This window comes from Phodopus roborovskii, unplaced genomic scaffold (assembly GCF_943737965.1).
Source record: "Phodopus roborovskii unplaced genomic scaffold, PHOROB, whole genome shotgun sequence".
Taxonomy (NCBI): Eukaryota; Metazoa; Chordata; class Mammalia; order Rodentia; family Cricetidae; genus Phodopus; species Phodopus roborovskii.
In genome coordinates this window covers 16,690,552-16,707,355 of record NW_026126408.1, presented here as the reverse complement: position 1 = coordinate 16,707,355, position 16,804 = coordinate 16,690,552, and the positions used below count along the sequence as shown (strand labels likewise).

The 16,804-nt window shown below is 41.9% G+C and overlaps 1 protein-coding gene across 3 annotated transcripts; it reads left to right on the top strand.

Annotated features, from left to right (window-relative positions):
- Window positions 1-1,213: 1,213 nt before the first annotated feature.
- Window positions 1,214-16,804, top strand: Dpy30 (dpy-30 histone methyltransferase complex regulatory subunit). 3 transcript variants are annotated; one of them, XM_051181861.1, is made up of 5 exons: window positions 1,214-1,234; window positions 5,887-5,959; window positions 6,050-6,097; window positions 11,557-11,699; window positions 16,486-16,804. In XM_051181861.1, the coding sequence occupies exons 2-5, from the start codon at window positions 5,924-5,926 to the stop codon at window positions 16,556-16,558; spliced, it is 300 nt and encodes a 99-aa protein (XP_051037818.1). In that variant the 5' UTR covers window positions 1,214-1,234; window positions 5,887-5,923; the 3' UTR covers window positions 16,559-16,804. The 3 variants fall into 3 exon arrangements, with proteins under 3 accessions (XP_051037818.1, XP_051037815.1, XP_051037816.1); XM_051181858.1 differs by lacking the exon at window positions 1,214-1,234 and adding an exon at window positions 5,530-5,669; XM_051181859.1 differs by lacking the exon at window positions 1,214-1,234 and adding an exon at window positions 5,765-5,788.

The window sequence follows — 16,804 nt, the reverse complement described above, 5'->3', positions numbered from 1 at the left end:
AACCTTGTCTGTATTATAACCACAAAAAATAAAAACAAAAAACAAACCACACACACACACACAGAGGACAGGGTCTTGTGTAGTCCAGGCTATCCTTGAACTCAATCCGTAGTTGAAGATCACCTTCAACTTCATCCTCCTGCCTCAGTCTCCTGAGTTCTAAGGTCACCCAGGGTCTTGTACTTGTGTCCTTCAGATACCCACTGGCAGTATTGAAATTTCCCTCCCCAATAAGCTTACATAATTTATTATTAGGTTCTGGAAAGTGAGAAAGTTACAAGATTCACAGGTCCTATCCCTCCCCCTCCAAGGTTATAAAAACAGTAGATAATTTTGGGTAAGAGGAGACTGCCAGGGGACCTGAATCCAAGTTGTGCAGTACTCTGGTCACTTTTCTTCCAGCAAATTCCTTAAAAGCAGCAATAGCCCCTTTTTTCCATCCAAAATAGAACATTACTGTACTAATGAAGTTCTTAAGTGAAGAGAATACAAGACTAATTTCATTTATGTTTATATAATCACATTTTCAAAGCAGTTTATGTTTTCTTGTTTGATCATTTTTTTTTTCAAAATGTATCTATTATTTTATGAGCATTTGTGTTTTGCCATGGGTATCAGGTCCCCTGGAACTGGAGTTACAGACGGTTGTGAGCTCTCATGTGAACTAAACATATGTCTTAGTGTTTCTAATTGCTGTGAAGAGAAACCATGACCACAGCAAATCTTATAAATAAAAACATTCAATTGAGGTGGCTGGCTTACAGTTTCAGAGGTTCAGTCCACTATCATCAGGATGGGGAGCATGGCTGGTGCAGGCCGGTGTGGTGCTGGAGATGAGAGGCCTACATTTTCACTCCGAGGCAACAGGAAGTTGACTATCATGGAGGGAAGCTTGAGGAAAGAGACCACAAAGCCTGACCTCACATTGACACATTTCCTCCAACAAGGCCACATTTCCTATTAATGTCAATCCTTTTGGGGGCTTTCTTTCAAACCACCATAACATTGTAGGCTTTCTTTATTATTTGAATTCCATGATTCTAGTTCTAGAACCTCTGACTATAGAATTACCTTTGTGGAAGTGTTTGTTTTCTCTAGAAATTCATTTCCCTTCTAAAAATATCTACTAAATATAAGAATCAAACAAACACAAAGATAATGATATGTGCTTTGCTTTCAAAGAACTCAAAATTTATTTGTGTTTAACCATCAAGAAAACAGAAGACAAAATGGGGTGAGTACCACTATAGGATTTGTTCCAGGCAGATGAGGGATTACTTTTGGAGGAATCATGGAGCCTCAAATTTTTAAAAAAGAGTTAATGGTCTGGCCTGGGGAAATGGCTCAGAAGGTAAAGCATGTGCTAAACAATCACGTGACCTCGACTGCAGGCCTCCAGGAACTATAGAGAAAGCCTAGTATGATGGCATGATGCAAGGCAGATGTAGGATCCTAGGGGGCTTGCTGGCCAGTCTGTCTAGCCAATTGTAAGTTCTAGATTCAATAGAAGACCTTGTTTCAAAAGGGAAGGTTGTGGAAGGGCTAGAGTGGTTAAGATCACTTGTGCATCATGAGAAGCAGAAGTTGGATTCTGGGGACCCACAAATGCCAGTAAAACCAGCTCTGAAGGAGCCAATTCCCTCTTCTGGCATTCACAGGCACTTGGCATGGAAGCAGTAACACAGACTAAACACCCACATACATAAAATAATTACAACAAAACAAAATTAATAAAACATTTAAAACTCTGTAAAAATAAGATTGAGAGATAGATGAAGATAGAAAAATAACTGATATTGACATTTGTTCTCCATTCATGAATCCAATACATATGCACACATATTATATTCTTTTTTTGTTTGTTTCTCACTCTAGCCTAGATTGACTTTGAACTCCTGGCAATTTCCTTCAAAGTGCTGAGATTACAAGATTATGTACATCATCTTACCTCATTTTCCACTTTTTTTTAGACAATGTCTCACTCTATATCCCAGGGTTTATTTGACATTACAGAGATCCACCTGCCTCTACCTCCTGAGTGCTGGGATTAAAGGCCTGCATGTATCACCATGCCTAGCTATTTATTTTTAATGTTTTTGTTGTTTACTTATTTTCATCACTAAACTGGTGGTGGTGGCATATGCCTTTAATTCCAGTACTTGGGAAGCAGAGGCATGTGGATCTCAGTAAGTTCGAGCCCAGCCTGGTCTTCAAAGCCAGTTTCAGACAGCCAGGAATGTTACACAGAGAAACCCTGTCTCAAAAAAATTAAAACAACAGCAACAAAAATAACAAAACAAAACAAAACCCATTATTCTTCATCACTAGTATTGATGTACAAATATCAAATTCGACTACAGAGCAAATCGACCAATACATACAATCCACTAGTAATGTAGTGGGCTCTACACAAAAAAGTGTACAAATATGGACATTTGTAATCAGTGTTGGGGAGGATCAGAATCAAGGGATCCCTGGAGCTTGATGGTCAGGCTGCCAAGCCTACTTGATGAGCTCCAACCAAGTGCTAGCAAGAGAATTCATTTCAAAAATTTAGGTGGAGTCTGTCAGTTCCAGGACAGCCTGCCTTGTCTTAAAAACAAATCCAACCCCCTCCCCCTAAAAAAAGAAAAGAAAATGTAAAATCAGGGTCTGAAGAGATGGCACAGAGGTTTTTTCATTTTATTTTTTGAGGTAAGTTTTCTATGAAGCTTTGGAGCCTGTCCTGGAACTCAATTTGTAGACCAGGCTGGCCTCAAATTCACAGAGATCCTCCTGCCTCTGCCTCCTGAGTGCTGGGATTGAAGGTGGGAACCACCACTGACTGGTGGGGCTCAGAGGTTTTTGAAAGCACCCTTGCACAATTATGAACACAGGAATTCAGATTCCAGAACCCACATAACAGGTCAGTGTTGATATCATGTATGGATGTAACTCCAGAACCAGAGGGAGCAGAGAGGATGATCACTGGGGCATCCTGGCTGAGAATCTTGAGCTCCAGGTTCGAGGAGAGACCCTGCCTCAAAGGAACATGTTTGAGATGTGACAGAGGAGGATGCCCAATATTCCCTGCTGCCCTCTCCAGATGTTCACACAGGCACACATATACTACACTAACATACACTTAATAAACAAATAGGTTTTTTTTTTTTTTTGTTATGCATTTTTGAGACAGGGTTTCTTTGTGTTAACAGCCCTGGCTGTCCTGGAATTCACTCTGTAGATCAGGTGGGCCTCAAACTCAGAGATCTACCTACCTCTGTTTCCTGAGTGCTGGATTTAAAAGTGTGCGCCACCCTTGCATGGCTCAGTATAAAAATTTAAAAATTGTGCCCACAATTCTAGTATATAAACAAAGTTTATTTAGTTGAGATCTGTATCCATGTAGCATATAGAGTCACAAGGTGATATGGTATGATTCAAATTGTATTTATTTATTTATGAATGACAGGGTGTCACATAGACCAGCCTGGCTTAGAACTGCTAAGAAGCTAAGCATTCAGAATGTGCGTGTGTGGTGTGTGGGGGGTCGGAGAGTGTCGAACACCTTTGATCCTAGCACTCAGGAGGCAGAGGCAGGGGGACCTCTGTGAGTTCCAGAACAGCCAGAGCTACACAGAGAGACCCTATCCTGAAACAACAACAATAACAACAACAACAACAACAACAACAACACACACACACACACACACTTTGTTTTAGTCTCCAGATATTTAATAGGAAGTTTCTAATTAAAATATTCAACTGGAAATTTAAAGGGTTTAATTACAGAGTCTAGAAAGATGGTTCAAACCTAAGAACCTTAATTCAATCCCTGGACCCAACATGGTAGAAAATACATCTTTGACCTCCACACACACCACTCACATGTATACACAGATACACAGATACTAAAAAATAATGAAAAAATATCTGGGCATTGGTGGTGTATGCCTTTAGTTCCAGCACTCAGGAGGGAGAGGCAGGGGGATCTCTGTGAGTTCCAGGCCAGCCTAGTCTACCGAGCTAGTTCCAGGACAGGCTCCAAGATACAGAGAAACCCTGTCTCAAAAAACAAAACAACCAAAAAAAAAAAAAAAAAAAAAAAAAAAAAAAAGAAAAAAAAAAAAAAAAAAAAGAAAAGAAACAAAATTAGCCCCCCCCTCAAAAAATGTATTTATTTATTTTTCCCCCCGAGGCAGGGTTTCTCTGTGTTGCTTTGGAAACTGTCCTGACTGTCCTGAATCTAGCTCTAGCAGACCAGGCTAGTCTCTAACTCAGAGAGTTTCACCTGCCTCTGCCTCCCAAGGGCTGGGATGCTGGGATGGAAGGCGTGTGCCACCACAGCTGTTGTAAGGCACTTTTCAAATATATTAGGCTTGTGGGTTGTAGAAGTGAGGAAATCTTAGCTAATAGGCATTTTAGGGACATCTGAGGCCTTCTTAGAAATGTTTTGGTTGGGGTTAGCTAGGAGCCTGGACATTCCAAAGGGATTATCAAATATAAAGATATCAGGTAACTTATAGACATGGAACACGCTTTGTAGACCAGCTCACTGAGATCCACCTGCCTCTGCCTCCCAAGTGCTGGGATTAAAGGCATGTCACCACTTCCCGGTACACACGTGGGTATTAAATGGCTACTTTGGGAGCTAACTAGGCTCAGGACAATTGGTGTCTGAACTTGCAATACTCCAACCTCCCTATGCCATTAATATTCTAGTCATCATTGGGGCTGAAGAGATGGCTCAGCGGTTAGGAGCACTGGCTGATCTTCCAGAGGTCCTGAGTTTGATCCCAGAAACCATATGGTGACTCACAACCATCTACAGTAGATTCTGATACGCTCTCCTGGAATAAAGGCAGATAGACCAATCAATCATCAGGCTTTGTAGTCACAGCATCTTTTCAGGAATTCAGGTTTACCTGGAACTCACACTCAGGAAGCTCAGCCTGGCGCAGTACCATCCTTATCTCAGCCAGCCATCCAAATGCTGGGGTTTCAGACGAGAACCACCATAAAACCATGGTTTCCACTAGTTCTTGGTCTTTTCAGGCAAGTGCTCTACCATTGAGCTGCCCCCTGGAAAGTCCATTTCTTTGCACTAGTTTAGACATAAAAGTAGAGTAGGTTGAGCGTGGTCTCTTCACAGATTGCAGGGCTTGGATAAAAGCCGCCCAAGAATTTCCAAAACACTGGCCTTCTCTCTTTGGCCTGCATGTATGTGGAGCACCTGCGTGCCTCGTGCCTGCGTAGGTCAAAAGAAAGCAACAACTCACTGAACTGGAGTTGTGACGGTTGTGAGCCACCACGTGGGTGATGGGAAGCAAACAAACGCAGGAAGTCATCAACCCCTGGGTGGTCTCTCCAACTCCTCTTTAGCTGTAATGAAAAGCCTGGGCGTCTGATTTTCTAAGTGAATGCTCTCGGTTCCTCGGGGACAGACACTTTCGGGCGGCACCAAGGACTGCTTCCAGGAGGTCTGCAGCAGGGAGGAGGCGGCAGGTGGCCAGGCACGCGGCACCGCAGAGGCGCAGGCCCTCTCAGTCTGGTTCTGGCAATCTCGCCAGCGGTGCTGCTCTGCGCAGGCGCGGCAGCAGCGCGACGTCCCTCACTTACGGCCGAAGCGGTTCGCGCTGGGAGTCGGTGGCGCCGTGCAGGGCACTTAGGAACCGACAGCATTGGCGCGGGTAATCAGCTCCCTGTCCTCCTCCTCCCACTGCTAGATCCTCGGGACGACCTCCTAGCTTCGCATCGCGGACGACCAGTCCGTGGACCGTCCCAGCCCGCGCGTCTGCCTCCCGCGGGGGTGAGGGGCGGGGTCCCGGGCTGTTTTGCACGGCATCCTGGCGTCTTCCACTTGAAATCTCCCGGGTAACTAACTCGCGGCTCTTCTTGTTTTGCAAGACTGGTATCCGGTTGATTGCGGTTTGCAGGGTCCGCCATGGAGTCAGAGCAGATGCTGGAGGGACAGACGCAGGTACTAGGAGGGCCTTGGATTCAGAGTGGCGATGCGCAGGGAGGCAGCGTGGACGGGCGGATGTTTCTCTGACTGTATTTTGTTTTCTAGGTTGCAGAAAACCCTCACTCCGAGTACGGTCTCACAGACAACGTTGAGGTAATTCGCCCAGTTCCTCTGCCCCATCTCTTGAGAGCTGGAGAAAACTTAGGATCCGTTTACTAGGTTGCTCTGCATGAGGGAATACTTTGCTGCTGTGATCTCTGTAGTATCAGATTATAAGCGTTCTCTTTTACTAGCATGCTAATTCTTGCCTAAAAATAAAGGTACTTTGTAAATGAATGGCTAAATCCCGGAACCAGAGCTGGGTAGGTTTGGTTAGGAAAATAGAGGCTTCCTGGAGAGAATTTGTATGTGAATAGTAGATTACAAGGATTAAATTTGGGTTTAGAAGAGATAGAGAGAGATAGAGATAGTTTCCAAGCAGGTGTTGTACAAACAGGTGTTATATTTACTCAACTGCTCTTCGTGTGATACACACCCGACCAATTTGAATATATCTTCAGCCCCAGAATGCTTAAAGTTCAGTAACTTGCTCAAGGACACTAGCAAGTGCTTTTTTCTTTTTTATTTAGTGTATTCTTTGTGTGTGTGGGCACGTGTGTGGAAGTCAGAGGACAACTTTACAGAGTTGGTTTTTTCCTTCCATCCTTCTGGAGATGAAGCTCAGGTCATCAGGCTTGATGTAGCAAGCACCTTACCCACTAAACCATCTAACCTAGAGCTCTGTATTTAAGTGTTGGCCGATTGACCTTTTTTTTCCTTTTTCTTTCTTTTTTGTTTTCTTCTTCTTTTTTTTTTTTTTTAACAAAAGGAATGTATTTGTATTTGTGTGATCTCAGTGTATATGTTTCTTTTCTTTCTTTTTTGAGATAGGGTTTCACTAGGACGGTCCTGGAATGTATGTAGATAGAGCAGGCTGGTTTTGAATTCAGAGATCCACCTAGGTCTACATACTGAGTGTTGCGATTAAAGGCATGTCCCACCATGCCCGGCTTATCTCTTTCTTTTTTAATACTTTATGTATTTGGGTGTTTTGCCTTGGCACATGTTTGTTCACAAGAAGATGATGGCAGATCTCCTGGAACTTGAATTAGACAGTTGTGAGCTGCCATGTGTGATGGGAATTGAATCAGGGTCTTTTGCAAGAGCTACTGGTTCTCTGTTTTTTGAGACAGGGTTTCTCTGTTGCCCTGGCTCTTCTGGAACTTGCTCTGTAGAGCAGGGTGGCCTCCAACTCACCAATATCCTACTGCCTTTACCTCCTGAGTGCTGGGATTAAAGGTGTACACCACCATGCCTGATAATATATATTGGGTCTTGATCAATTTTTGTGGGTTGATTTTTTTTTTTTTCTTCTTCATTTATACATATTTTTCTTTTTCTTTTCTTTCTTTTTTTTTTGGGGGGGGGGGAAACGACATGGTTTCTCTGTATTGATATGAAGCCTGTCTTGGAACTAGCTCTGTAGACCAGGCTTCCCTCAAACTCACAAAGATCTGCCTGCCTCTGCCTCCCAAGTGCTGGGACTAAAGGCATGTGCCACTAACTCCCAGCAAAACATTACTTTTTTCAAAGATTGATTTTTATTTATGTGTATATATGCCATATGTGTGTTGATTTTTCCTGAGGCTAGAACACGGTGTCAGATCACCTGGAGCTGGAGTTACAGGTGGTGTGACCTTTCTGATGGGGTGGGAACTGAATTACGGTTCGCTTTAAAAGCAGGAAGTGCACTGCTTTTCTTTTTCTCAAGATTTTTTGGGCTGGGTGTGGTGGCACACACCTTTAGAATTCCCAGCTCTGACCAGGCAGTGGGAGCCAGGAGCCACAGACCTTTAATCCCAGCACTTGGGAGGCAGAGGCAGGTGGATCTCTGAGTTTGAGGCCAGCCTGGTCTACAGAGTGAGTTCCAGGACAGCCAGGGCTACACAGAGAAACCCTGTCTTGAAAAACCAAACAATAAAAACAGCAACAGGAAAAGAAATCCCAGTTCTAGAGTGGTAGAGGCAGGATCTCTTGAGTTCTAGGACGCCCTCCCCCTCCACGTAACTCCTCCTCCTCACTCGAGCACAGAGTGACCAAAAGTAACTATGAGCGGGAAGGGCTTGTTTCATCTTACAGCATCCAGGGAAATCAGGGTAGGAACTAATGCAGAGGCCATAGAGGGATGCTGCTTACTGGCTTGCTCAGCTTGCTTATAACACTTAGGACAAGTAGCCCAGGGGTGGCATCATCCATAATGGGCTGGGTCCTCTCATAACAATCACTTTAAAAAAAAAAAAAAAAAAAAGCCTATTAGGCTTGCCCTTGATTTACTCTGGGGGGGGGTGTGTGATTTTTTTTTTTTTTCAAACGATGTTCTCCTGGCCTGCATCAAGTAAAAGCTAGCTAGCACAGTGTATGAGTGTGTTTTACCTGCACAAATATAGGTATGCTACAGGTAAATTTGATGCCTATAGAGTTTAGGAGGGGCAGACCCTCTGAAACGGGTTGTGAGCCTCTGTTGTAGGTGCTGGGAACCAAGCCTGGGTCCTCTGTAAGAGCAGCCAGTGCTCTTAACTGTAGCTCTCTAGCTTCCATTATTATTATCGTTGGTATGTGTTTTGATTCTTTCTACCTTTTACATGTGTTCTGGGGTTTGCTGAAGAAAAACAAACAAAAAATGTTTAGTAGTATCTATACCTACTGAGCCGTCTCATTGGTCTTGCCTAATCACTTTTCTTTTTCTTTCTTTGACTGTCCTTCAAATTGCTATGCAGAGCAGACTGGCCTTGAGCTCACAGAGATCTGCCTGCCTTTGCTTCCTGAGTGCTGGGAGAAAAGGTGTGTGTGCCACCATGCCTGCTCTCACTGCCTAGTGAGTTCTTAATACTATGCTGGGTGCTGTGAATTTTACTTTGTAAGATATTAGATACTTTGGTATTTCTTCACACGTTCTTGATATTAACCTACAGTTTGACTGAATTTTCAAGGCTTGCTTCAGCCTTTGTGAGGAGAGGCCAGATCAACAGCCTTTAGTTTAGAGTATTTGAATATTCTATCCAACATTCCATGTATTTTTGAGTGTCTTGCTGCTCTGGATCATGGGAATACCAAGTGTCCCCTGTTTGTGTGTGTCCCTGTGGCTGTCAGGTAGTTTTCCTAATGGTCCCTCACAGCTGTATTCATCTAGACCTGAAAGCAGCCTCACCAGTTGCTTTCTGTGTATCCCTCCTGCCTGCACAACTTTCTCCTTGTAAATTGGAGCTGTTCTGGTTTTTCACAATTTTCTAAACACCTGTCTTCTCAATTCAATTTGAGGCTGTACCCTTTGAGTTTTCTGGGTGGCAAGCAGGGAGCAATCATAGGGTTCACCTCAGATATTTCCCATTTTGTTGTAAGTAGTACATTGTAATAACATATCCCCCACCCCCATCCTAAGGTAGGTTTTCTCTGTGTACCCTTGGCTGTATCTGTATCCTGGAGTTAACTGTAGACCAAGCTGGCCTTAAACCCAGAGTTCCACCTGCCTCTGCCTTCCAAGTGCTGGGGTCAAAGGCGGTGCCTCCACTTTAATAGTTCTTTTTGTTTTTAATATAAACATCACCTCAGCTCTCTCCCTTTTGCTGTCACTGTGTGTAGGGAGAGTCAAAGTGGGGGATATGAAGCTGCTGGTCACCTATGTCAACAGTCAGAAGAGCGCAACCAATGAATACTCCCAGCCAGCCAGTTTTCATTGGTCCAGGACAGAAGCTATGTGAAGGATGCTGCCTTGTCTTTTATGGTGGACTTTTCCTTCCTAAATTAACCTAAGAAAGATAATCCCTCACAGGCATGCCTAGAGGATAGCTTAATCAGATAATCCTTTATAGGTGTGCTTGGAGTCTTATTCCTATAGGATTCTAGATTGTGCCAACTTGATAACCAGTATTAACTGGCACATTAACTGCACTAAAATGGCTAGCAGTTGGCACATCCTAAGTGCTCTCAGTAAATTCTTGAGTGAGATTAGTTAAGGAGGGTATTAGAGGAATTCTTTCTTTTGGTGATGATTTATTTAAAACATTTAAATTGTATACATGTGTATGTGTGTGGAGTATAGGTGCCTGTAGAGGTGTCAGGCCCTCCAGGGGCTGGAATAACAAATATTTGTGAGCCACCTTCTGTGGGTGCTGGGATTGAATTCTAGTCTTCTAGTCACTGTTTGTTTGTTGAGACAGGGTGTCTGGGTAGCCCTGGTGGTCCTGGAACTCAATTTGTAGACCAGGCTGGCCTCAGATTTACAGAGATCCACCTGCCTCTGCTTCCCAAATGATGGGATTAAAGATGTTGGACACCACCGCCCGATAGGAGTACTTACTCTTAATCACCAGGTCATTTCTCCAGCCCTCTTAAATGTTTATTAATTTTTTTCTTTTTGAGATAGTCTTCTTATGTATCCCTCTCTATCCTGGAATTCATAGAGATGTGCTTGCCTCTGCCTGCTGAGTGTTGGTGTTGAAGGGAGCCTAGCTCAGTCCTCTCCCTTTAAAAGATAGTTACTTATAGCACAGGCTGGGTTTGAACTCACTGTGTAGCTGAGAATGATCTTGAATTCCTGATCCTTGTACTACTCCCTTCCAAGTGCTGGTATCACGAGTATGCACTACCATAGCCAGTTAATGCTGGGGCTGAACACAGGACTTCAAGCATCCTAGATAAGTGCCCACTTCATTCTCCCTGGACTTGCTGATTCTTATTGGAGGTATTGTAATACCAAGGAAACTAGCAGTCTTTTTTTTTTTTTTTTTTTTTTTAAATATACAAACTCTGGTAAGTTAAGACTGTGCTCTTTACTATAATTAAGGATTTGTTAGGCTGGAGAGATGGCTCAATGATTAAGAGCACTGGGTGGCTGCTCTTCCAGAGGACCCAGGTTCAATTCCCAACACCCAAGGGTAGCTCATAACAGTCTATAACTTCAGTTTTAGGTGATCTGACATTTTCAAACATGTACATTCAGGCAAAACATGAATGCACATGAAATAAAAAGAAATTATTTTAAAAAAATAATTTGTTGCTGGATATTGTTGGCCCACACCTTTAATCCCATCATTCAGGAGGCAGAGGCAGGTGTGGTCTATGGAGTGAGTTCCAGGACAGCCAGGATTACAAGGAGAAACCCTAGCCTGAAAAACCATAACATTAGGGATTGGCAAGTGTTATGAGCACTTGTTTTTGCAGAGGACTGGGGTTGGATTTCCAGCACCTTCATAGCAGTTTACAGCTGTCTGTCATTCCATTTTCATGGGATCAGAAGCTCTCCTGTGGCCTTCTTGGGCACATGGCTTACGTAAATCTATGTAGGCAAAATACTCATGTCTAAGAAATAATAAAATATAAAAAAATTAAAAACAAAAGGAATTTTGGGATTGGCTTGGATTTCTTTTTGTGGAGAGGTTTGCTGTCTGGTGTCATTGTAGTCCTGATTTGTTTTCCTCTTAGTGTTCTTTTTGTATTAGTTTTTGTTTTACTTTCAAAATAATCTTGTACTTTGGGATATTCATGCTTTTTTTCTCTTTTTTTGACATCACTAGCGGATAGTTGAAAATGAGAAGATTAATGCAGAAAAATCTTCAAAACAGAAGGTGGATCTGCAGTCTTTGCCAACCCGTGCCTACCTGGATCAGACAGTTGTGCCTATCTTACTACAGGGTCTTGCTGTGCTTGCAAAGGAAAGGTGAGCTAATGCTGTCTGTGAGTGGAGGTAGACAGTGGGCCCTCCACGCTCAAAATAACATTAGTTGTGTGTGGTGGTTCTTTGCTGTAATTTTTGTGTTAAATGATGTTATACTTGTCATTTTATGTTAGAGTTACATTTATATATGGTGTGCATGCATGTGTGTGTATATTCTGTGGTAGACACATGGAGGTCATGTTTTGGGAGTCCAATTCTGTCCCTCTACTGTGTGGGTGTTGAGGATTGAACTCAGGTCATTAGACTTAGTGTCAAGCACTTTTACCTGCTAAGTTATGTTACTGACTCCATTGCTATTAAACTTTCATTTTATTTACTTTTTTTCTTTTTTTTGTTTTTTTTGAGACAGGGTTTCTCTGTGTAGCTTTGGAGCCTGTCCTGGTACTCGCTCTGTAGACCAGACTGGCCTCGAATTGAAGAGATCCACCTGGCTCTGCCTCCCCAAAATTTTTACTTTTTAAACATTACTTATTTATTCATTTTATGTATGTGGGTATTATCTGGGTGTATGTGTGTGTACCACATGGGCCAGAAGAGGGTATTGTATCAAGATAGCAGTAACACAGATGTTTGTGAGCCATCATGTGATGGAATGCTGGGATTTGAACTCCTGTATACAGACTTGGAATCCTGGTCTGCAGGTAATAGTGTAAAGTTTTTACTTAAGGATAACATTGTTCTGGGTAGTCTTAAATGATACATATGTATCTCAGAGACCCACAACCTGTGCCTCCTAAGTGTTGGGATTAAATGCATGTGGTACCACTGCTCAGCTAATAATTATAATTAAAATTATAATAATTCCACAGTAAACTTGGCCATTTACCATTGCTCTTTTTTAGACTTGTAGCCTAGGCTGGCTTTGAACTCACTATGTATCCAAGGATGACCTTGAACTTCCAATCCAGTGCTTGGTTTATGGGAAGTATGATACTATATCTGGTTTTATGTGGTTTTGGGATTGAGTCTGGGGCCTTTAGTATGTCACTCTGCCTGCTGAGTTATAACCTTTTTTGTTGTTATTGAGACAGTCTCAAAGAGCTCAGGCTGACCTTGAACTCTGATCCTTTTGCTTCTAACTCCTAACTGCTAGGATTACAGTTAGGTTTCACCTAGATCCATTTTCCATATTTTTGAACACTTAGGTCCATTTTCCTTTGTTACTATAACTTATGTATTTCATGCCTTTTTGCCTGTACTTGCTTATTTTTTTAATGACAAATTATCAAGGATTAGTTTCTAGTTTAATGTAATTTGACTTTATATAGTATTTGGCATATTGTGGTATTTGCTGTAATTTGTATTTCTGTCAATAATTTGTTCCTTAAATTTTCCTAGTGTCATTGTAGTCTCAAGTACAGGATTATTATAAACTCTTTGATAGTGCCTGCACCCTGCTCATGACAGGCAAGCATTTCATTGCTAAGCTATGCTCCCAGCTCTTCTTGCCAGTACATTGGTTTATTAGCAGTTATTTGTTCTTTGGAAACAATTTTCTTATTTCTCCATGTGTCTCCATAATTCCATAATCCTTATATGAATTTTTTTTGTGTTTTATTCATTTTTATTTATTTCAAGACAGGGGTTCTCTATATTGCTTTGGAGTTTTTTTTTTTTTTTTTTTTTAAATGTGTGTGTTTTCACCTGCACGTATATCTGTGTACCATGTTGATGCCTGAATCCTACCCACAGAGGCCAGAAGATGGTGTGGGATCCCTTGCAACTGGAGTTATACTTGGTTGTTTAAGCAACAATAGGTGGTAGGAATTGATCCTGGTTCCTCTGAAAGAACAGTCAGTGTTCTTAACCACTGAGCCATCTCTCTAGCCCTATTTTTTTTTTTTTTTCAAGGAGGGTCATAATTAGCTCATGCTGACTCTGAATTAGTTATGTAGCTGAAGAAGGAAGGCTATGAACTCCTCATTTTTGCATACTCTATCCCAAGTACTGGGATTACAGATGTGAGCTATCATATCCAGCTTCTAATTTAATTTTTGGGTAAACAAATAAGCAAATTTGTTTTGTAAACTAGTCAGTTTCTTATCTGTGTGTGTTATGTTTGAAACCTAGGACAATAATAATCTCTGTAGTAAATAGACATAAGTTAATAACATAGATTAGTTAGATTTTGTTATATTTGATTGTGTGTGTTCGCAGGTATGTATGCATATGCATATGTGTATCCTGGGGTATGTGTATGTGTATGCAGCCTGGTCTACAGAGCAAGTTCCAAGATAGTCAGTGGCTACCCTGTCTCAAAAAGCAAGCAAAAAGGCAAATCGTAGAGAAATGGCTCAGCAGTTGAGAGTACCAGCTGAAAAAACAAAACAAACAAAAAAAATCAAGTCCAAAAAAAATAGTACCAGCTGCCCTTTCAGAAGTTCTGGTTATATTTCCAGGAACCACATGGTATCTTAATACCATCTGTAAGGGGATCTGATGCCCTCTTCAGGCATGCATATGTACATGCAGACCATATATGTGCTTGCATGCGCGCGTGCGCGTAACACACACACACACATATATATATATCAATAAATCAATCTTTTTTTGAGACAGTGTTTCTGTCTAGCTTTGCAACCTGTCCCAGAACTCACTCTGTAGACAAGGCTGGCTTCAAACTCATAAGAGACCCTTCTGCCTCTCCCTCCTGAGTGCTGGGATTAAAGGCATATACCACAACTGCCTCTTTTTTTTGATAGGGTTTCTCTGTGTAGCCCTGGCTGCAGAATTCATTCTATAGACCAGGCTGGCCTCAAACTCAAGACTCCTGCTTCTGCCTCCCCAGTGATATAGGCAAAAGGCCAGTACTACCATCATCTGGCTGTTTAACTTTACCCCCATCCCCCAGGCATGTGCTGCTGACATGCCTAGAACAGGAGATTTTTTTTTTAAATCATAGTAAATTATTTTTCTGTATGCTCACTTGCCTGTCTTCCTTTTCTCTCATCCTGCACCCCACCTTTTGGAGTAGGGTCTCACCATGTCCCCTTGGCTGGCCTGGAATTTGCTATGTAGGCCAGACTGGTGTAGAACTCAAGAGATCTGCTTGCCTCTGTCTTCCAAGTTCTGAGATTACAGGAATATGCCACTGTGTCTGGCCCCATTCTGTCTTTTCCTTCTTCCCTTCTACCCTTCCTTCTCTTGTTACCTTTCCTCTTTTCCTTACTGTGTTATCCCTGGCTGGCCTTTGCTTCCCATATGAAATGGGATTACTTGTGAGTGCCACCTTGTCCAATTTATGCAGTGCCAGGGCTTGACCCTTGTACGTGTTCATGCTAGGCATGCTCTCTGTTTACTTCCCATCTCTTTACTTGTCGTTTTTTCAAGAGTTTGTCTTTGTGTAGTTCAGGCTGGCCTCAGATTTTCTATATAAAGTGAGTGTGAACTCCAGGCAACTGTTTGGGAGTGCTGGGTGCTGGGATTATACATGTGAGCCACAGCTCCTTCTCTGTGAAGGCTGGTTCTGCCCTTGATGTAACCCTTTTTGCTTTTGTCTCCCAAATCCTGGGATTACTCCCCACTCAGTATGCTGTGTGTGGGAGGGTTTGGGAGGAAAAAATTCGCTGTTTTGTAGTGGTTTTGAACTTGATACATAAACCTGGCTGGTTTGGAGTAGGATTACAGACATGTCACTATGTTCAGTTTTTAGTGTGCCTTTTGACGAAGAATTGAGAAATTTCCCCAATTTTTAGCACTTAGACAGATTTCTCCCAGAAATAACTTGCATAAAAGTGATAAATATGCAGTTATACCTTTAAAATATATCAGTGGTTTTCTCAGGTGTGAATTCATTGTTGTAGCATAAATACTAATTTAAAAAATTTGGGCTGGTGAGATAGAGGCTTGCCACCAAGCCTGAGGACCTGCGTTTGATTCCCCATGACCTACATAGTAGAGTGAATTGCCTTCTGACTTCCACATAACTGCCATACCTCCCACAAAATAAATGTAATGAGAGATTCAAAGAAAATTTGAAGTGTTTGTTTAAAAAGAAGCAGGTTGTCTAAATGAACGTTGATGCCTTTGTGTGCTAATGTTGCTAACAGCATGCTCATTATTTCTTTTTGCTGAAGGCTAATGCTTGGAAACTTAACCTGCTGTAGGCATACAGCTTGATGAGTTTGGTTTTGTTTTTATAAAGGTTCTCACTACGTAGCTCTGGCTGGCCTGGAATTGGCCATATAGGCTAAGCCTCCAGAGTGCTGGGAGTTAAAGCCATTTCCACAATGGGCGGGTTTGAAACTAAACACTCGTGCTACATGCACTAAGGTCATAAAGTTGACCACTGCTTGTATCCTACCTAGAAATTTCCTGTAGGCATGCAGGATTTCATTTCCTCAGCTTGTGTTTTTGGGCTTAGTATGTAAAGGCATTTGCAGAGCAGAGCAAACCTGGTTACCTGAGTTCAGTACCTAGAACCCACATGAAAGTGCTAGAAGAGAAGGGCTCCAGAGTTTTTTTCTGGCCTCCATACAGGTGAGGCGTCTGTTCCCCCCATGCATACATGCAATAATAGTAAAGAGGAAACAAAAACCCTTGTGTTTTAGAATTGAGTTTGTATTTGGTTTTAAGCTATAAAACAATGTAAGTCCTTTTAAACTTTAGTTTTGGCCCCTTAGCTTGCCTGTCTCATTTACAAATATTATTATAAATAGCCTTTCATTGTGAAATGAAAATCAAACAGATGCATTTTAAAAAATGGTATAATGTTTAAATTAGCATATGTGCAGAACATCTAACCTTTGTGTTTCTTTTTCCTTTACAGACCGCCAAATCCCATTGAGTTTCTAGCATCTTATCTTTTAAAAAATAAGGCACAGTTTGAAGATAGAAATTGATTACTCTGGAAGAAAAGAAACACTTGGTTGCTACTGTAGATTTACACGATTACGAGGCAGCTCTAATTGCCGTGATTCCCCTCCCCCTCTGGAACCTTCACTCCTCGAATTGCAGAAGAGAACACATCCCTGTCTGATTTAATCAACCATACTTATTTAATGAGTATCATCTGTGCAATTTTTTTTCTCAGATTGTCTTTTACTTCGTTTTTAAAAAGACCTTCAAAATAAACTGTTAAAACACCA

Bases quoted from the DNA above. Each gene is read 5' to 3' on its own strand.
- Dpy30 (XM_051181861.1), top strand. From the start codon at position 5,924: ATGGAGTCAGAGCAGATGCTGGAGGGACAGACGCAG. The intron at 6,098-11,556 runs GTAATTCGCCCA...TGACATCACTAG, and splicing joins GTCTCACAGACAACGTTGAG to CGGATAGTTGAAAATGAGAA. The intron at 11,700-16,485 runs GTGAGCTAATGC...TTTCCTTTACAG, and splicing joins GCTGTGCTTGCAAAGGAAAG to ACCGCCAAATCCCATTGAGT.